Genomic DNA, 22,956 nt, shown 5'->3' with positions numbered 1-22,956 from the left:
TTTTTCTCACTCTTACTTCCTGTTTCTGTTGTGCCTGTAATTCAAAGGGTCAGCCTTGTCACACTGTGTCACGCTGAATATCCCCGAGAACTACATTAAGGGTACACGTGTCTGTGGAGTGCTCAGCCATTTGCACGTTAATTTCACGACCAGGCTGTTCCGTTGATCGGATCAACTGGAACCCTCGACGTCGTAAGCGATGGAGTGCCAACAACAGCCCAGTATTTACCATGTAGGGGCTTTTCTTGCCATCGTTTTATCATGGTCCGTTGCTGTTCTAGTTTTAGTTTGGATTTCATTTGTTTTATAGCTTTTGTTGTTTCTTCTTCTTCTTCTTTAGGTAGTATGATTTCTTGTCAGCTTCCTTAAATACTGAAAACAGTTTTTTGTTTTGCTCGTGTTTTGTGGCTATTTGTATTAGTTTTCCTTGCTTCTGAAGTACGTATTTTTGCAGTCCTATGGTGGTTATTTCATAATAGTTTTCCAGCTGTATAAGACCCCTACCACCTTCTGTACGTTGTATATATAGCCTTTCTATGTCAGATTTTGGGTGGTGCATCCTAGATCCTGTCATTATTTTTCTTGTTTTCCTGTCTATTTTAGATAGTTCGTTTAGTGTCCAGTTAAGGATATTGTAGCTGTAACTTATAACTGTGACAGCTAAAGTGTTAATACCTATTATCTTGTTTTTAGCATTGAGCTCTGTTTTTAGTATTGATCTAACTCGTCTATAGTATTCTTTCTTTATTTTTCTTTCATTGTGTGTGTTGTATCGTATCTAGTTCATTGATTCCTAAATATTTGTATGGCTGGCTTTCATCTAATTCTTTTATTTCATTGGCTTTATCTAGTGTGATGTTGCTACTCTTAACTAGTTTTCTTCTTTTCAGGGTTGCTTTGGCACATTTTCCTAATCCGAATTTCATATCTATTTCCTTGGTAAATCCATGTACTGCCTGTAGTAGTGTTTCCAGCTCTTTATCATTTCTAGCGTATAATTTTAGGTCATCCATATATAAAAGGTGGCTGACTGTTTTGCCGTAACATTTGTATCTGCATCCAGTTCTATTTAGCAATTCAGTTAAAGGTGTGAGTGCCAGGCAGAACAGGAGTGGATAGAGCGTGTCTCCCTGGAATATTCCTCTTCTAATGGGGATGGCTTTCGTTTTCACCAGTCCCTCTTTTGTTTGGAGCTGTAGCACTGTCTGCCATTTATTCATAGAGTGCCGTATGTATTTTATAATAATTGGTGCCACCTTATTTATGGCTAGTGTTTCAAGGATCCACATGTGGGGAACACTGTCGAAAGCCTTTCGGTAGTTGACCCAGGCCATACTGAGGCCTTTCTTCTTTCTGCGGCTGTCTTCAGTTATGGCTTTATGGATCAATAATTGATCTTTACAGCCGTATGAGCCCTTGCAGCATCCCTTCTGCTCTTCTGGAAACAGGTTGTTATTTTCCAGGTGCTTACTCAATCTCTGCGATATTATTGCAGTAAAGGCTTTGTAGATCGTAGGGAGACAGGTTATAGGTCTGTAGTTTTGTGGTCTCTCTATTTCCGTGGATTTGGGGATTAAGATGGTTTTCCCTTTCGTGAGCCATTCAGGCATTGTCTCTGGCTCTGTTAGTATGTTGTTAAAGTTTTCAGCCAGCTTGTTGTACATTCCTGTCAGGTATTTTAACCAGAAGTTGGGCATCTTGTCGTGCCCAGGTGCCTTCCAGTTGCTTAGTCTTTGCAATGCCTGGGTGAACTCTTCAGTTGTTATAGGGGTCCAGATTTGATCAGGTGCTAAGTTCGTTGTTTTAATGGTCCTTTTCTGGGGTTGTTGCTTCACCGACCATATTTGTTTCGAAAATTCTTCCACTTCTTCTGCTGTTGGTGCTGCAGTAATGTCTATCTTATTTTTGCCAAGTTCCTGGTAGAATTTTTGGGGGTTGGATTTTAACTGTTTGTTTTGTTCAAAGAAACGTTGGCGTTTCTCATACCGGCGGATCCTTTGTGCTTTGGCCAGGATATCTTGCTTTAGCTTTTCTTTTGCCTCAGGTAAATCTTTTTCTGTAATGTTGTATTTGTACAGTATTTTTGTTTTCTTCTTGTTACTTAGTTGTGTTGATTGTCTACTAATTATTATTATTATTATTATTATTATTATTATTATTATTATTATTATTATTATTATTATTATTATTCTCGTTATTATTGACTATTTCTATGATTTTTTTATCATCATCATCATCATCATCATCATCAATGATGTTGATGATGATGATGATGATAATGATGATTGCGATAACTTGTTAAATATGGAGTCTAAAGTTTTAACTGACATATTCCTGAAATAATATCTTTTAATTTCTTTTATTTCCTCGTATCAACTGCAATTAGGTAGCAGAATAAAATATTTCTTCTTGGATGGACCATGAAAAAGACATTACAATTGGATCTTATTGGTCATGTTATCCAAAATATTGTCAAAAGTAGAAAATGTACAAATTTATTTTGTCAGAGCACATGGACAGATTTTGTCTAGACTGAATCAAATTCTAAATAATACTAGAACTTAATGTATTGATAGCAGATGGATGAAAGCAAAGTTGAATCAGACATGATTTCATTTTAGAATGCAAAGGGTTAAAAATATATTCTTTAAAACTATATTTACAATTTCTGCTAACAAATTGCACCAAATTAGGAAATAACTTTTCCTAATGAAACTCAAAAATATGTTTGTAAGCCATTGTTTCTGCCAATTCCCCAAACCCAAATTGAAAAATATATCAAATATGTTTACCTTCATATTCTTCAATAAAAATTTCTGCATATATATGAAAATATGCTTTTCTAAAGACTTCTTTAATCAACTCAAATGAAGCCGGTGTACTTGGATTGAGAATTGATTGGGTAGCAATGCCAAAGGCAGTCATGAAAATAAACAGAATCATGGCAAAATATCCCAGGTCTCGCATCTGAAAATAAATAATTTTGTTGTAAAACAGAGATAATTAACCATTTGTTATGTTAATATTAACTGATGCATTTAATATTACAAAATAATGAACTATGAAGTTAAAAGATATTCTAATCAAAGTGAGATTAACATTTGATTTTTTTTCTGTGGTGGATGTAAGAGAGCAAACCTGAACAATTATGATAATTAGTGGCTGAACTGAATGTTCCCAAACTTTTATTGTTTCCCCTCAGGAACAAGTAAGCAAAAATATACATTTTAAAGGTTTTCTTGTAATGCTTTAGTAAATACTATATCAAACGCTGCTATAGCAAATGCTAAGAAAAATGTTTAAAATCGCTTCTCTTTGTTTTTCACTTCACATCTCAGCTTATAAATGAAAATGGTGCTGAATGATTTGGCTTTAAAAGTGTCTCAATAAAATCCCCTTGTAGGATTGAAGTAGCGAAAATACATGTCTGATCATACATAACCAATAAAATCTGAAGAAATTCCCCTTTAGATAAAACATGAAAATATGACTTTCTAGTATTTCAGTATTCTATAAACAAATATATAAAAGAGACAAGCATTTAGTTATAAAATGGCGCAATTGACTGCATCTTCCAGTTTCTATGAAGTCTTTGAATTATTGTCCCAGAGATTAACAAACCCTGTTTCCCATCCACCTGATGAGTAAACTTTTATTTACTGCTCACCAGATATCTTACTTTTAATCCTTTAGCATTCAGATTAATTTGGCAAGTTTAATGCTTATTTAGTCGCATTGTTTTGAAATAATCAAGCATTATCTCATAGCTTCAAGATTTTGATGATATAATTATTTATTTCTAGAATGATATTGTTGAGTTAGTGTGAAAAGCCAGATCTGGCTTGTTTGAACATAAAAAAAAAGTAAAATATTTGGGCTGGATATGGATGGTTTATTACTACATCAATAGTTACTGATTATCTGAACTCATAAACAGCAGTCATTTGACACACCATTCTTACTTGCATTACTTCCAGACGTACATCCGAATCTCATTTTCAAATTATTTCATTCTTGCCAACGTATAGATAATATTTCAATATCAATTTCCATCCTTCAACATAATATATCCCTGGTTACTAATTATGACAATTCAAGCTAAGTTAGCATCTCCTTCCTACTTTTGGAAAATAAAAATTAAACTATATGTAAATGGAAACTGAAAGAAGCTTGTAGTGTGTGTGTATGTGTGAGTGTGTATTATCTGATGATATGTAATGGAAATGGATAAGAGTTGATGACAGGAAAAGCATCATCCTGTAGAAAATATACTTCCATGAATTCTGTGTGAGACATGCAAGGCAGAGTAGACATTGAAACATCTAAGGTAATGATGATGATGAAGATAATGATGAGGAAGACGATGGCAGTATATACATTCAAACACACACACATACAGACTCACAGTATTTACTCTGGTATCTTGCAAGAAATTAAATAGAGAAAATCAGGGTGAAGATTTGGGAGAGGAGAGGGAATTGTATGAGTAAAAAAAAAATATATATATATATTCAGCATAAACCTGTGCAAGTGAAGATAGGAAAGGCAGTGACCCTGAGACATGTAATGACTAAAATATACACTTTATTGCCATAGTATGTATAGCATGAAACTGCATTTGTATTTTGGTGGTATATAGCTTGAAAATTGCATTACAGACATGATACAAGTGAAAAATGTTCAGCATACACATGGAAGTGAAAATAATAAACATGTGGAGGAAAAAATAATGAAAACATAAAAGTAAAAAGAAAAAAATGATTGTCACAGTCAAGGCTGGATTTATAGTGGGGTAGAGTGGGCAACTGCCTTGGGTGTCTGTTAGATATTGGGAGCTGCCTGCTAAGAAGGGTATGTAACACTTGATTAAATCATGAATCAGGCTTGAAGAAGGTCAGTTTGAATATACAAGGATAGCTTGACTTTTAAAAAATTTGATGGATTCTCTTTTGTGATAAATCATCATCATCATCATCATCATTCAGTGTCCGTTGTCCATGCTGGCATGGGTTGGATGGATTGACCAGGGCTGGTAAGCTGGAAGGCTGCACCAGACTCCAGTCTGATTTGGCATGGTTTCTGCAACTGGATGCTCTTCCTAACACCAACCACTCCAAGAGAGTAATGGATGCTTTTATAGGCCACTAGCAAGGTTACCATTTGCGTGATACCAACATCTGCAACAACTGTGACTTTACTTGGCTTGATGGGTCTTCTTTTCAAGCACGACAATGCTAAAGGTCTCATTCATTTCTCATTGCCTCCGTGAGGCAGATTTTGCCACATTAGAGACACCAATTAATTCAATTAAAAAAACTACTCAGTCTGGAAGCAGCTTATATAGTTCCCAAGGGAATTATAGCTGCTTTTGAGACAACAAAGAAAAGGGAAACATCAGAACACTCCTAAAAATGTATGTATGTATGTATGTATGTATGTATGTATCAGTGAGTATATGTGTGTTTGTGTGCATGTGTGTAAGTATGAATGCATATAAAAACAAAGAGATTGATAGAAAGAAATTATTGTCTCTAGGCTAAATTCCTTCTTTCAACACATGACTGAGCAAATGAACTTTGGTTGACCATTTGCAGTTAAAAGTGCACGTACGTGCACGCACACACACACACATTTTTACTTCTCAACTTATTTCTCTGAGGTATTGAAAACTGGTTGTATTTTATGAAACAAGTAAATAAATATGTAACAAAATTTTAATTTTCAATTTAGCTTTAATTGTATATATTATAGATTACATCTTTCAACAGCTAAAAGCATTCTCTTTTGGCTTTAGAATTATTGCATATACATTCAAATGTATTTCATTAAATTGGGCCTTTTTTCTTTCTTATTTTTTCCTATATATTTTGTCATTTTGTCAAACAACTTAGAAGTATTATATGGAAGTGGGACAAAATTAGGAACTGAGTCAAAGTGAATAATTTCTGATTATTTGTTATTTTTTCCCATTGCATAATCTTTGGGAATAAAATTTGATCAGTATAGATTACATAATTGTTGTTGAAGTGGAGACTTTCAAACATAGGTGACAGGTATTTTTTCTAAGAATTTTTTCCTCAAATTTGACCCGAATGTAATTGAAGTAGCTCATAAAATATTTATAATTTTTGAAAAAGCTACACAGAATATTTTTTGTTGAATTTTTAGACTTCATTGAGTTTCATTAATTTCATATCATGTGCTATTTTTCTATGATACTCTTTCATTTGTCCAAGATATTTCAAATTTTGTTGCATTTCTGATCTGTCTGATGTCTAAGGATGGATGCTTATGTGTATGGCTCTCTTTCCAAATGTAACTCTGGAGAACTGGAGAGGCAAATTTACCTTATCTTGTCTTATTCATTTTGCCCCGCCTGGATTTGTTTTCTGTATGCTCAAAAAGATCAGTGATAATTTTCTGAGATAGCGTTCTGAATATGTTATAGGTTTTACTGCATTTAAAGAAGGTTTTTATTTAGCTGATATAATTATTGTATGTGAACTTTTATAAAAAACATATTTTCTTCAAAGTCAAAACTGCAGTAAATATTACTCATTGTGCTCCACCTACCCCCTACTGGAAACTGGAAAAGCAGACTTTAGCAAATAGCTGTTTGAATTCCACCCACCTTTTCTTTTCTATACATTACAAAATAATGAAGAAGAATCATTTTAAAAGAATTTTTTTTAAAAAGCTGTCTTCGAAATGTTGGTGTCTTCTCCCCACCACTCTCTCTCTCTCTCTCTCTCTCTCTCTCTCTCTCTCTCTCTCTCTCTCTCTCACACACTCTCACACACACACACATTCATCATGCCTTTGGAAAAGCAACAACTACAAAAATGATTTTTCTTTCTGTTTCATAATTTTCTGTCATTTTATCTTATTCTACATTCTGAAACATTTGTAACTTATGTTAAAAGAAAAACATCTGACCCACCTTTTTCCTCCTTTATTGTACTTTTCACAAAGAAGGAGAACTACTGCCACAAGTGGATGTGTGAAAAACAAAATTTGAATTTTGAAAAGTGTATCTATAAAGTGACATTTCAAGTCATTTATTTAACCTTCCTCTGCTAATTCATCAAATTCAATTACTTGAAATAGATGGGTTTTGAGGATTAAATATGGTGATTTTCTTAGATGTTTTCTTGTGCATAAGAAGTCCACTGAACTTGAAGTGTGTGGCCCTATGGTTTAAATCCATACAAAATTTTAGCTTAAAGTTATAGAATTTATCAAAAAGAACAACAGTACATACAACCTCTAGGAAATTTGATGTTGTCAAGGGCAACATTAGACTAAGGAAAGAAAAAAATAGAAAAAAGCCCAACATCCTTAAAACAAAAGTTTCTGTGCAAAACAGGAACCATGGAAGTTCTAGTATTTGTGTTTTATGTGTTTTAAAATTTGTATTTTCTCAGTCATATTGTCAAAATATACCAGAGAGAATCAGAACAGTATTACTTTAATAATGCAGTCAATATGCACAATTACTAGATTAAGTGTAAAAAAACAAAATCTAATTTGGAGGAGGGTGAATGGGATACATTAAAAACCAGCAGAAGACAGATGGGAATTGTCTTTTCTTCTCACCACCATGAACCAGTCCATGTTTACATTGATTTGAATAGAGTTCATGTGTAACCAAACTTATTTATTAAAATAATCATAAAATAATATTTTGTCTTTCCCTGACTCTTGTCTAGTTTCATCTTTGTAATTATCTTTTTCATGATACAGTTATTATCATTTCTTTTCGTGTCTCAGTTCTTTGTTCTCATTACTATCTAGTACCTATAAAATTATGGAAGAATACACTAATAAAACTGGAAAATAATGGTTTATTTTCTTGACTGCATTATCAAGTAATAACTGTTTCCCATGTTAACATGGGTTTAATACTTTGACAGGATCAGATAAATGAGAGGACCATGAAAGAGAAATGAGGGAGTCATAGATGTAGGCTGCAGATGGAGAGGGTACAACTGATTTACAGAGTTGAAAAAAATTCAGTCTCACAACTTACCATTTCCTTAATCATTACAAGTTTTGGTCCAAGATTTTTGTCAATTGAGAACATATGAAGAAACCGGATGTAAAAAAAGATCAAATTTAAACAAAATATCACTCTCGCAGTCTCCTCCAGATCCAGGAATCGAAGAATGTATCCAATGATGAACAATACAATAGTTATAACATCAATAAGGTTCCAAGAATTATGGATGTACTTCCTGAATTTTGACCAAAGTGATAGAGAACGTTTTGTTAACATCTGAAATATAAGTAGAAAACACAGTCAAATAGGACATTTACACATACACAAACATGATATATATATATATATATATATATATATATATATATATATAATTTTTTATTTGTTTCAATCATTTGACTGTGACCATGCTGTGGCACTACATTTAAATGTTTTAGTTGAGTGAATTGACCCCGGGATTTATTATTTTAAAGCCTCAAACTTCTGTTATTGGTCACCTTTGACAAGCTGCCAAGTTACAGTGCCATAAACACATTAACATCACTTGTCAGTGGTGAGGGACAAACACAGACAAAAGAAATGCACACACAGATACATAAGAGTGTATATGTGTGTGTGTGTGTGTGTAAAAATTAAAACTTCCTTCTCCAAGCCTAGATTCAAAACCGAATCTAAGAATTCTCAGTCATCCAAACTACCACGATCAACAGGCACGAAAACAGGGTTTTTTTGTCCTGTCAAAAAGTGATTGATCATCTCCCTTTAACCTTTGACCTAAGGCCATTTCAGGCGAAGTTCAAATGGACGGGAGCTGACCTATTTAGGTACAAACTCTGTTGCAGTATGTCTGTCCTTCTAGCTGCCACGATTCTTATAAATTCAGTGGTCAACAAGACGAAAAATAGAGAAGGCCCTAGGCAGCCAAACGAGGAACGTCTACTACATGACAGCTTTTCTCAGAGACCAGAGCAATGTTCAAAGTTCCATGGTAGATTATTGCCTCAGTTGAACTCCACACACACACACGTAAACATATATTCATTTGTGATATATCACTTCTACAGATGTACCCTGTTTCTATTTCTAGCAACTCGTAGCAGTTGTCAACATTTTGCATGTTGTGAAGAATTATGTGTACCAACAACAAATTAAGTCCAGTGAATAAATTATTTTAATTATGAATCCATTCACTCATTTGTTTACTTCAAAGGTATACACATTCCTTTTGCATCTGTTTTCCATGATACACATTTAACCACTATATTTGGTGACCCCATCAATGAATTGCAGCCTTCCCTTGAACCAGCTTAACCAACCGAACTGCATTTAGAAAAATGCAAACAATTTTGTAATGCGGTTGAACTTTCCATTTCGACACTACGCTTCCTGATCTCATCGAAGAATCACATTTACACATCACCCGGTAACGAAACAACTGAGAATTCCTGCAAACACAATGGCTCCCCCAGATCAGAATCCAGTGGTGAACATACCTCCTATTAACATGGCATTCCAGGCAGTGATTCCTTCCATCAACCCTTTCCTTTCGTCGTCCAGTGATTCGGAAATTTCCAGCTTGTGTGCACTGGTCACTGGGCGGGCTTCACAGATACAGGCCCTGACAGACCTGATACAAGCCCTATCACATGGTATCCAGCGTCAAAGCAGCAGCCGCTTGCATCGATATAGTAGATGGTACCGAAGCCTCAGGGCTACCTGCAAATCACATGACACGTGTTGGTACCACCGAAAGTACGGAACACGGGCGCAGAAACACACCACAATATAGTACCTTTAGAATAATTTTTTCATGTCTGTGCCCGCTCAGCTCTTTTTCCCGACTCTGTGTATGTCGAATGTCCGCTCATGCTCTCTGTGCCCTTGTCAGACACTACTTGCCTCTGTTCGACCCGAGGTGAGTCACAAAGTTAATAGAGAAAACTGCTTGTCCTACGCAATGCACCAGCATGCCACACTGATGTCGTTGTGGCTAATCTTAGCAAATGCCTACGACAACAACACCAGACACATTTCAATTATGTACCACTTTCAAGGCATTTTTGCACAAAATGCAATCCTACAAAAAAATCTTTTGCTGATATCATGGATAGAGAATGCACACACTCACTCACCTCAGCTTATTTTTCAGCTGTAGGATGTTCTCTTGCCCTCATGTATATGCCCTTGCACTCTGATTCACCGCCAACTAAAGGCATCCATAAAAGCATCTTCAGACAGTTCTCACTGGCTGGAACATCTCCCCCTCATCCTCCTTGGTATTCGATCCACAGTTAAGGAGGAACTTGGATATACTCTGGCTGAACTCATCTTACCTGGGCAGATGAGTGAACCTGTCTCATCACAAAACCTTCCTGACCCAGCACAATATGTGCATCGATTACGGACATCCATGTCGCATTTGTCACCTGCAGCCCCCAGACAACAGAACGTCGTTTCACATGTCCAAAAAGACATCAGCATTTGGACTCGTGTTTACGTGAGGAATGATGGAATACCATCACAACTTCGGCCACCATATTCCGGACCCTACAAAGTTATCAGATGAGAACCCAAGTATTTCGTTCTCGATATGGGAGGTAAACAAAATACGGTATCGATTGATCGTTTAAAAAACGCCTTCATCGAGGACAACTTACATTCAGTCACCCTCTGTTCCTAAAATGGACTCACCAACTCCAGCAGACACCACAGATTCTGCACAACCCTGGCACACCAAATCGGGAAGAACTGTTCGATGGCCCGCAAGGTTTGTGCAAATTTTTCGGGTAAGTCCCAATTCTTAAACTACCCATCTTCTTAAATGAAATGCATACATCAACACATAACTCACATGACAGCATCACCCACATACAAACCCAAAGAAATCAACAAACATTTTGTATACATAAAAAAAAGAGGAAAATAAAGACGTTGAAAGGAAGGATACAAAAGAAAACCATTTTGACATAGCCACACCATACAGGCTAGTAATTAATTTCAAGTAAATTTTAACTGTCACTGATTTTATTTGTTTGTTTTTTTTTGTTTCATCTTATCAGACCTAGTGATTTAGAACTTAAGAGAGCACCAGCCTTTTCCTTATAAGGAAAGGGAAGGGGTAAACAATATACATGGATATGGTTATAAAGATTCTTTTGGTTTTGGTGACACACTATTATAGGTTGGGGGGTTTTCTCTCCTAGCAGACCAGTTTATAATGTAGTAGGGGAAGTTTAACATAAGGCACCTAGGTCAAAAGTATATAAAATAAAGTTGCTATATGTGTACAGATACAGTATATGTTTATTCATAATTTTCATTAATCAGAATAATGTATCAGTATTGTTTTACATAGGCTAAGTTTGGAAAATTTGAGATACCAATATTTGCTTAATTAATATGTGTATAAATAAAAGCTAATTATAAATTAATAAATTAATAATGAAATAAGAAATAAAAAGAAAAAGTGTATAGTAATGTAACTAGTCAATACATTTAGTATGCAAAAACCATGAAGTAGTATTAATTTAAAAAGCTTTCGTAAAGTACAGTTATACTTATTTACACCAATATAAAGCACCATAGATAAGATGTGAACATTTTTATATGTATATATTGGACTAAAAACTTATATATCTAATATTATTTAAAGGGCACATAAGAGATAAAATTTATTTTATAACTACTATGAAAAATTGATACATAGGATTTACATGGGTTATAATGATGGACTCATCAAGGTTTAAGAAACTGATAAAATGAATGATTGGAATCAACAAAGAGTATTATGGCAGGCTAAAAAATTAATAGAGAACATGATAATTATGTACTAGTTTAATGGTTTGTTTTACCAGGCTATACCTAATACATAAATCCACCAGTGTATCCTCAGGCTATTTTTCTTTTTATTATTATCATTAACGGATCCAACTTAATCATACAAATTCTAAGATATCTTCATTAAAAATAAGAATAAAAATTAAAAAATATATACATATAACTTCCTAATATATTTTTACAAAATTTAAAAGATTTTAAAAATTAAAAAATTATAAACTTAAAAAATTTCAAAAGATTTAATTAAATTAAACACCGAAAAAAAAAAAAAATATATATATATATATATATAAATTGCTAAACATACATATATATATATATATATATAAATTGCTAAACATACATATATATATATATATATATAAATTGCTAAACATAAAGAAACCCTCATCGACTATTTTATAACCATGTCAAATTAAACCACCTTTCTATATAAACTTTACAGGTATTAATAATTTATTGTGAAATTTACCCCTACCAATACTAGTATATATTACCATTATTATGTCAAACGTAAGTTAATAATATTTAAAAAGTAAAAAAAAATCTCTATACATGTTATAAATTTATTGAATAAAAATAGTAAAAGAAACTGTTTACCACAATTAATAAAGGATGAATACTTCATCATCATCATCATTTAACGTCCGCTTTCCATGCTGGCATGGGTTGGATGATTTGAGTGAGGACTGGCGAACCAGATGGCTGCACCAGGATCCAATCTGATTTGGCAAAGTTTCTTCAACTGGATGCCCTTCCTAACAGCAACCACTCCGAGTGTGTAGTGGGTGCTTTGACATGCCATCGGCACGAGGACCAGTCAAGTGGTACTGGCAACGGCCAAGTTCAAAGGGGGTTTAAGATTTATCAGCATGTTTACTCCTTCTTTAACCTGTGCAAATGGCTGCACCATCTGTCTTGTGGTAAGTATTATGGGAATAAAATAAACTATTCTAAAAGAATTCTTTAAGACTAATATCATTTGAGAAGTTGAATTCAAGGTGAAATAATAATAAGATACTCTGATCTTTAGGTATAATTGGATTTTTTTTCTAGTGTTAAGGATTTAGAGATTTATTTTATTTAATATTTGGCCTGTCTAGTCCTTTTTAAGGTAATATTCTTTACATTTATTCTTGGTTTTAGGTACATCCATATCTAATACTATTATATTGTTCTATTAAAACTACATTTAACTATCTTCATCATAATTGTTTAAGAGATTACATATGGGGGGGGGGTGTCTTTTCATATATTTTTCATTTCATTATACGTAAATCTATTTTTGTGTGGGCATTTTATTCCCCTCCCTTCTGTACTGTTCAGTAATACTTCTTTCAGCTGAATATTTTCATAAACTCAGTAGTACATAACAAGCACATTTTATTACCTACTCTATATGACTTCGCTCTATTAATGATATTCCAATTCAGGGCATATTCTATTTTTTCAGATTTCAATTTCTATATATATTTACTTAGACCTGTCGAATTACTTAATTTGGGATTTTTAAAGGATTGATAATGCTGGGAAATTCTTCTTTTAATTTCATTCGCTGTGGATCCTATATATTCTTTTTTCTTCTTCTTATTATTAGAGATTACAGTACATTTATAAATTACATTATCTAGGTTGCAATTATTATTAAGCCTACATTTTGATTTATCTTTACATGTGCATTTATTTAGTATAAGGTCACATTTTTTGTTTGCTATATTTCTTCCATAGCTATTATTAATATTAACTAAATTGTTATTATAGAATTTATTTAATTTGACGTTCTTTATAGAGGATATAATATTACTAATGTTTCTTGTTGCCAAATATCCCACTCTTTTTTTTTTTTGAGAATATTTTCGAATACTCATAATTCTTTTTAAAGGATATTTTAATTATTTTCAGAATTTTTTTAATTAAGTTAGTTTTGATTTTACCCCATATGGGATAATTAACCATATTATTTCCCTATGTTTTTTATTATTAATATTACTATTATTATAATTCATCTTATTATTATTGTTCTTTGTCTTTGTATTCTTCATGGGTATATAATAATTATGCTTATTTCCATTTGATTTCTTTTTGGTATTATCCTTACTATGATCATTTTTATTAATATCATTTATACTTATATTATAGTTATCTTTATTTCTTTCCTTATATTGTTTATTATTATCTATGCTATTACCTCTATAGTGTGAGTGTTAGGATGAATCATAGTATTATTATTTGGTCCATAATTATTATAGAATTTAATTTTCGTATTATATCCTGCTTCTTTTAATGCTCTATTATAGTAAGAGGCATGTTTATTAAAAGTATCTAAGCTAGGATGGTTGCTATGGGCATTAATGTACTTTAGGTTCTAGTTTAATTTATGGAATGGTTGGGTTCTATCGGTTACTAAGTTTTTAGGTTTACATCCAGGTAGTTAACCACAGAATGCTCTTTCTCTATACATATATCTAGAACATAATTATTAAAAAAATTATAAAAATTTTTCTTTGTATTTTCTAATGATCTATTAGTGCAGTTTTTCGTTATCAGGAGTATAAAGACCACCTTCTAAGTTAAGATGTTCTAACCCAACTTCAGATAATAGGTATATTCCTACTAAATCTGCTATTTGTGCCGAATCTGAGGCACTCATGGGTATATAGAAGCAACCCCTTGTGTTCTTCCTAGCCCATAGTTTATTTTATATCTGATTAGGGATTTCCTCGCCACACTGGTGGATTTATGAATATAGTATAGCCTGGTAAATCAAACCACCAGGGCAGAAACACCTGTAGCATTGATTAAAATTATCTTCTTTCCCCACAGACTAATAACAGGTAAGGTATATATATTTTTTAATATATGTTTAAATAATTTTTAATTAATTCTAATGTACTTTTTTTTATTGAACATTATAGTAGGCTTTAAAATGATTATATTATTAGATTAGTATTTTGGACGTAACTTCCTAAGTGTACTCCAGAAAATAAGGTAGTCCTGAAATTGAAGTTGTGGTCCTATTGGTAAAATCTCAAATTTGTAATAATAATAATAATAATAATAATATATATATATATATATGTATATTAGAAGGTTTGAAGGTGATGTACAGGAATTATATATTAGAAAAAATAATAAGATACTCAGATATCTGGATGGTTGTACATTTACAGATTTTTATTAATGTCACATGTTTTTTAAAAACATGTGACATATTAATAAAAATCTGTAAATGTACAATCATCCCGATATCTGAGTAACTCATTATTTTTTCTAATATATATATACACACACACATACACACACACACACAAACACACACACACACACACATATATATATACATGTACATGTATACATACATATTTTTTTCTAGTTTCAGCTTACAGCTGTGGCCATGTTGGGGTTCTTTATTTTCTGTAGATTTTCATATCATCTGTATATATATATATATATATATATATATATGTGTGTGTGTGTGTGTGTGTGTGTGTGTGTGTGTGTGTGTGTGCATAAAAAAATTTAGATTCAAAATTGAATGTGGTACTTAAGTTTAGGCAGCTGAATATAGTATGGTATTATCCAAACAATTCCAAAAACAAGGTGATCAAAAATCAATAAAAGCAACACGGCTTTTAAAGGTTATTGCAGAACGCACGTTTCATGCTACTCCATTTATTTAACAAAATGCAGAGCAATCTTCAGCTGCACAAGGATATAGAAAATTTACTGAAACTTTCAGCAGAATGGACATATTACTATTGTGACAACATTTAAAATTTAAGTGGGAAAGAGGAATACATAGAAAAAATCTTGACATAGCCAAAGCTAGCAGGCTAGTAATTAATTCTAGGTAGAATTCTGTCTCTGATTTTATTTGCTTCTTATCTAGTGACTTAAAGTTTAAGGGGGCAATCAACCTTTCACTTATAAGGAAAGGGAAGGTGTAAGCATGTGACATATTAATAAAAATCTGTAAATGTACAACCATCCAGATATCTAAGTACCTTATTATATTTTCTAATACACACACACACACACATATAGATATATATACCTTATTCTTTTTTCTAATATATACACACACACACACACACACACACACACATATATATATATATACACATATATATAAATATATATATATATATATATTATATATATACATATATATATTATACATATACACACACACACACACATATATATATATATATATATATATATATATATATATATATATATATATATATATATATATATTAGTCGATAGCTTCCGCTATCTGGGTGACCGAGTTAGTAGTGGGGGTGGGTGCGCTGAAAGTGTAGCTGCTAGAATAAGAATAGCCTGGGCAATCGTCTCTCTTGCACACCACAACTGATGCTTCTAATGTTCAGCTTTTCTCTCAAGATACTTACACTCTGACGGCTATTCACATTGACATTACACATCCAACGGAGCATACTGGCTTCATTCCTTGCGAGCTTACATATGTCCTCAGCAGTTACAGCCCATGTTTCACTGCCATGTAGCATGGATGTTCGTATGCATGCGTCATACAGTCTGCCTTTTAGTCTGAGTGAGAGTCCCTTTGTCGCCAGCAGGGGTAAGAGCTCTCTAAAGCTAGCACTACTGGCCTAAATAAATTTATTTGGGAACTGAAGGATTGCAATAAGCAATTCTCTTTGGAATGGTCCATACTGGCCACCTCAGTTCCCTATGACAAGGGGAGGGAATTCTGCCCTCTTTGTAACTTGGAGCTTTTTTATATCCTGTTCTCCAAGAATCGCCTAGTTAACCAAATAACTCAGAGGGCGTACCGCTGTCAGCACTTCAAGAAACATACCTTCTTTTATTACCGTTAGCTCCATCATTCCTACTAGGTTAGGTTTCAAGCATTATTATTATTATAGTTATTATTATTATTTCTTTTTTTTTACTAATATCCTCTGAATAATATCCACTTCTTCGTCCACCACAACTTGCCTTTTCCCCTTCTATAGTTGATTAATATTTTCCTTCCCAGTAATTACTGCCTAGGCTACTTTGTATCACCAGCTGCTTTGCCTTATATCTGACCTTCTCCTTATTAGCATGTATATCGTTATTATTATTATTATTTCTCAACGAAACACCGTGTACTTCGTTTTTACATTGATTAGCGCTAACATAAGTATATTAATATATAACAGGGTAATGGTATTTCATTTATCATGTTCATGTTCTTCGCTTCAAATCAGTATGTAATTAAATTTAATATTTTTTATAATCTTAAACAAAACACATGTGTATGTATATGTGTATATAAATGCATACGTGTGTTTGTGATTGGGTGGGGGTGGTGGTGGGCGTGTGTGTATGTATGTAAATATGTGTATATGTACATACATATATATATACATATATATATATGTATATATATATATATATATATATATATACACATGTATATGTGTGTGTATGTACATGTTTGCATATGTATGTGTGTGCGTGTGTGTGCATATGTATATGTGAAGGTTTTTGTACGTGTGTGTGTGTGTATGTGTGTGTGTGTGTGTGTCGGTGTATGGGTATGTATACATAAGTGTATATATATATATGTGTACAAATATGTGTGTGAACATGTACGTGCACGCACGTGTTTGTACACATGTATATGCACGCACGCACACACATATGCAAACCTTCACTAGACTACGATGTTTCATTTACTTTCAATTTTATTTACTTTTTCGCTACATATAAATATGTCATTAGGTTCCCTCATATGAATTACTACCTTAGTTCCCTCCCTTCCTCCACCTTTTTTGACTCAGCAATTAGCTCTCTAATTTAACGGAACCACAACATATTTATCTCCCCATATTTAAATAACTCTCAGAGTTTAACCTTTAGCATCACGTAAAAAGCACCCTCCCTTTATATCTGTATGTAAACTAGCGTTCTTATTCCTAAAGCCCATGGAATAATATCGTTGACCCCTTTATATCTCTATGTAAACAAACCTTCTAACGGTCACTGATCATGTAACATCTCTGCTCGTAAGTTACCCCATCATTTCGTTTTTGTCTTGCCATTACATGTTTTATTATGAACTCCCTGAAGAGAAATAAATGAGGAACCCGAACAGCTCTTTCTTCTTTGTGAAAGTACTCTCATTTATTTCGAAACATGTGTAGGAATTAAAGGAACTTTTATTGACATGCATTTTGCTCCATTTATTATTAGCCATATCTTCTCAAAATGTATCACTTTAACTTGGTATCTCTACCTGTAAAACGGCTGTGATATCTTGTTTTTTAGTGTAATTTTGCTACCTCTGGTAACTATTAACGTATTTAAATTATCGAAAGCTTTAATAACTGAGATAATATTAATATATATATATATATATATATATATATATATATATATATATATATATATATATATACTTTATTTAAAAGCAGCAGAAATATAACAAAAGACTATTACTCTGAGTTTCACGTTCCCGTTCATCGGACAGTTTTGTTAGAAATGGGCTATATTTCTGCTGCTTTTAAATAAAGCATATTACTCTACTTCTGGTATTTGAGTACTCTTTTTTCCACCTTGTTGCACATTTTATGTGCTTACCCCGGTGTATATATATATATATATATATATATATATATATATATAAAAGGCAGATTTTTCTCTGTGTGTGTGTATGTTTAAAATTCATACATTTACACAATTCCAAATTTCTTGGATTAAAGGATCGCAATTAATATTCTAAATACAATAAGTGAGGTCACAGCGTCATGATTTCAGTCAAAATAACTCCGAATGACGAATAAAATCCATAAAACTACAAAAAGTAACATTTTCCCCTCTAATAAAATATTATTTCCTCTTTCTAATACTTTTTCAAATCCTTTCAACTCCTACTTTATCTTATGAACCTTTACGAACAATCCAACAACAAATACAAAAAGAAAGGAAGGAGAAACACTGACAGTAAAAGAAAACTATTTCAGTATCAAAACTGAAACAATCACATTTCGATACTATAATGACAGATACCCAAACTACATACAAAATCACTTTTACCCTGTAAAACAATCTACTTAACTATTTCTACTCCTCTTACAAATCGTTTCAATTGCTAATTTCTCTTATGAACGTTTACGAACGATCCAAGAAAAAAGACAAAGAAACGAAAGAAAAAGAGTGAGAGTCAAATAAACAGACACACTACCAATCATACGTAAATACACACATACATATGTACCTATGGTTATCAATGACCTCATTCTAATTGGCAGGAATTGTAAGTTTATTTTCCATTTCTAACTCCGTCCTTCACCAAGATAACAACAAAAATAAAATAGCGAGACATCTTTTTCAAATAAGATCGACAAACTGAGTTTTTGGGAAAATCTTTTCGTAAATCTTGAGATCAACACCTGCACCATTACCTACCAAACCCTAACCCTGACCCTAAAACCCTAACCCTAACACTGTAGTGAAAATCGTGCCGGTGTTAATCTGAAAATTTAACAATCTTTTTTTAAAACACTTTTAGTTACTAACATTTTTTTATTTAGTGTGTGTGTGTGTGTGTGTGTGTGTGTGTGTGTTGTCCATATATATATACACTTAAGACTTACTTGTGGGTTGGGAGTTTGATCGGCAGAGGTCATTATTATTATTATTATCATTATTATTTTAAATTTTTCCCACAAGGGCGGCTTGGGGCAGGTGGAGGATAGTCGATTATATCAACTCTTGTGTTCAACTGGTACCTATTTTTTAACCCCCGAAAGGATGAAAGGCAAAGTCAACTTCGACGGAATTTGAACTCAGAACGTAGAGATGGGCACAAACCTCCCGTCGCTACACTGATTGTGCAGAACAGGGTTGAGTGTGAAAACCAACTTTAAAGTGTAAATATAGATGTTTTTGAATACACACTCATCCATATATACCTACAAATACACACATACATACAAATAAACACATACATGCAAATACCTGTCAGTCTCTTCCAAATACGATCGACAGTCAAACATTTATTTCCTACAAACTGAATTTTTTGAATATCTTTCTTAAAAGGCATTTGTTTACTACCATCTATATAGATAGACACAGAATACACATTAATACACACATACATATAAATACCTGCCATTTTCTATTTTGTGTGTGTGTGTGTGTGTGTGTGTGTGTGTTGCCCATCTTAATATATAATGCTGAAGTTCTGTATCTGTGTGAAGCCTTTTTAAAAGTTTATAGAAATTCACATTTTCCACTTTTTCGTACAAATTTTTACATCAATGGAATTTTCTCGATGTGAACTTTCCAGTGCAGTAATTAGATTTTTAAAATTCCGTTTACTTTGTGTGATTTAAGGGAGATTTGGCTGTTGTTTCCAGCAACTTTTATATTTCTTCCCTTCTTACACATCGATCAGGCGCTCAACATATAATATACAGAGTAAGAGTAAAAGAGAGAGAGAGAGAGAGAGAGAGAGAGAGAAAGTGATATATACAAAACCATAGATTAACTTGCTTTAAGACTATTCTTTTCTTCTACCTTTTCACTCTTCGTTCTTCTTCCTGTCTCCCATTTAATAGCTTTCTTCTATCCCTCTGTCTCTAACATATTTTTCATAACACAGAAAGGTAAAAACACACAACACAATCACACATACGTGATCTGTGACAACAACATACACATAAACATATACACACATCAACATTATAGATATAAGATTTAGTTTATGTGTGTTTCTTATAAAGCACGCGCACGCATTGCTATTTTATAACTGTTTTCCGTTCTCCCTTCCTCTCGTTCTCTCTCTTCATTGCTCCCGTTCTCTATTCTTTTCTCCCCACTCTCTCTTTTCCTCTCTCTCTCTCTTCTCTCTCGCTATCTCAAACACAAACACGCGCACGTACACACAAGCATTCACTACAATATAACTCATGTTTTGTAAATATACAAACTACAGACCTTATGTACAACACATTGCAAATCAGTGAACTTCATTACAAATGTAGGTAATTTTTCAGATTAACATCAGCACGATTTTCACTAGGGTGTTAGGGTTACGGTTTTTGGGTCAGGGTTAGGGTTAGGGTTACGATAAGGGTTAGTGTTACGGTTACAGTTTTAGGGTGAGAGTAAGGGGTTTAGGGTTAGGGTTTTGTAATCGTGCGGGTGTTAATCTGAAAAATTACCGAAATGTGAAAACTACCGACCCTCCCATCTGTTATAACTTTTGCTGTTCTGTTTAATATGTACATAGATTATGCTTTCAAAGAAGCGAGCTTGCTGGAGAAAGAAAGCAACCGGTTTCAAAAGACAGCAACAGACTGCAGCAATTCAGCACATTCCAGAAGCTACTTTGAACATAATGCAAAATGGTGCATCAACATCTACTGCCCAATCTGATAGAATTCTGGCAGAACTGTGTAGCAACAGATCGCCAGCAATTGCTTCATCAGAAATTGCCATCCTACCTCCTGCGAAAAGGAATTACCCTGCTATGTATAATCAAGGCAGCGCAAAAAGTTGTTTTGCACAAGCATTTGTATAGCCAATTAGACGGATGAAATTTATGTACGCTTAATAATGTTACGCAAAACAGCCTTCAGGCTTTCCCTATTAATTTCATCGTCTTTTGAATTATGAATATATTTACATCATAAGGGTTTTTTTCGTTGTAAGGCTTTCTTTTTTAGTTGATTCTCATCTAATAACGCCGGGTTATACTGCTAGTATATATATATATCTTCTCTTCAGGGAAATGCCTGGGAACCAGCTTAAACGTAAGACATTTTAACCGATATTGTAATCTTCGAAACATATGTTGGAAATAAAAGTATTCACTTAAAATATGGGTTTTACTCCATTTACTAAATTTATATTTACTCAAGTACCCAAAATAACAAGGAGTTTCGACCTCATAAACAGGAGTTACACCACAGTCATTTTGTGATCTTTGCTACCCTGGTATCTATTAACTAATTTATTTTGTCCGAGTTAATTATTAACTAGGAGAAAATAAATAAATATAATAATATATATACTATATATAAATACATTATATATATATATATATATATATATATATATATATATATATATATATATATACATATATATATATATATATATATATATATATATATATATATATATATATATTATATATAAATACATATATACATATATTTAATATATATGCATTTATATATGTATGTATATATATTATATAAATATATATGTAAATATACATATGTGTGTGTATGTATATATGCATACACACACACATATATATATATATATATAATATATATATACATATATATTTATATAATATATATATACCGAACAGCTTGTGTACGAACAGCCATGCTACATGGGCTGTAACTGCTGAGGACATACGTAAGCTCGCAAGGAATGAAGCCAGTATGCTCCGTTGGATGTGTAATGTCAATGTGAATACCCGTCAGAGTGTAAGTATCTTGAGAGAAAAGCTGAACATTAGAAGCATCAGTTGTGGTGTGCAAGAGAGACGATTGCGCTGGTATGGACATGTGGTGAGAATGGATGAGGATAGCTGCGTGAAAAAGTGCCACACCCTAACAGTTGAGGGAACCCGTGGAAGAGGTAGGCCCAGGAAGACCTGGGCTGAGGTGGTGAGGCAAAACCTTCGTACATTGGGCCTCACCGAGGCGATGACTACTGACCGAGACCTTTGGAAATGTGCTGTGCGTGAGAAGACCCGGCAAGTCAAGTAAGATCGTTGCCAGTGCCCCTGGACTGGCTCTTGTGCGGGTGGCACATAAGATGCACCATTTTGAGCGTGGCCGTTGCCAGTACCGCCTGACTGGCTTCCGTAGGATTTTCGAGCGAGATCGTTGCCAGTGCCCCTGGACTGGCTTGTGCGGGTGGCACATAAAAGACACCATTTCGAGCGTGGCCGTTGCCAGTATCGCCTGACTGGCCTTCGTGCAGGTGACACGTAAAAGCACCTTCTACACTCTCTGAGTGGTTGGTGTTAGGAAGGGCATCCAGCTGTAGAAACTCTGCCAAATTTAGATTGGAGCCTGGTGTTGCCATCCAGTTTCACCAGTCCTCAGTCAAGTCGTCC

At 33.5% G+C, this 22,956-nt stretch overlaps 1 protein-coding gene across 8 annotated transcripts in view; it reads right to left on the bottom strand.

Annotated features, from left to right (window-relative positions):
• LOC106871768 (uncharacterized) overlaps positions 1–22,956 on the bottom strand; it is a 1,221,261-nt gene that overhangs the window by 51,281 nt on the left and 1,147,024 nt on the right. For all 8 annotated transcript variants that reach the window (XR_016244689.1, XR_016244690.1, XM_089364843.1 and 5 more), the window contains exons 79-80: positions 8,030–8,275; positions 2,793–2,967 (exon numbers count right to left, since the gene is read on the bottom strand). Coding sequence is in view for 6 of the 8 variants with exons in the window: in XM_089364843.1 (XP_089220969.1) it covers positions 2,793–2,967; positions 8,030–8,275 (421 nt within the window). In the remaining 2 variants the exon portion in view is untranslated. The remainder of the gene's footprint in view (positions 1–2,792; positions 2,968–8,029; positions 8,276–22,956) is intronic.

The sequence above is a fragment of the Octopus bimaculoides genome, chromosome 16, assembly GCF_046866305.1.
Source record: "Octopus bimaculoides isolate indiv1 chromosome 16, ASM4686630v1, whole genome shotgun sequence".
In the NCBI taxonomy this organism is placed as follows: Eukaryota; Metazoa; Mollusca; class Cephalopoda; order Octopoda; family Octopodidae; genus Octopus; species Octopus bimaculoides.
The sequence above is the reverse complement of the archived record's forward strand: the minus strand, read 5'-3'. Positions and strand labels throughout refer to the sequence as shown.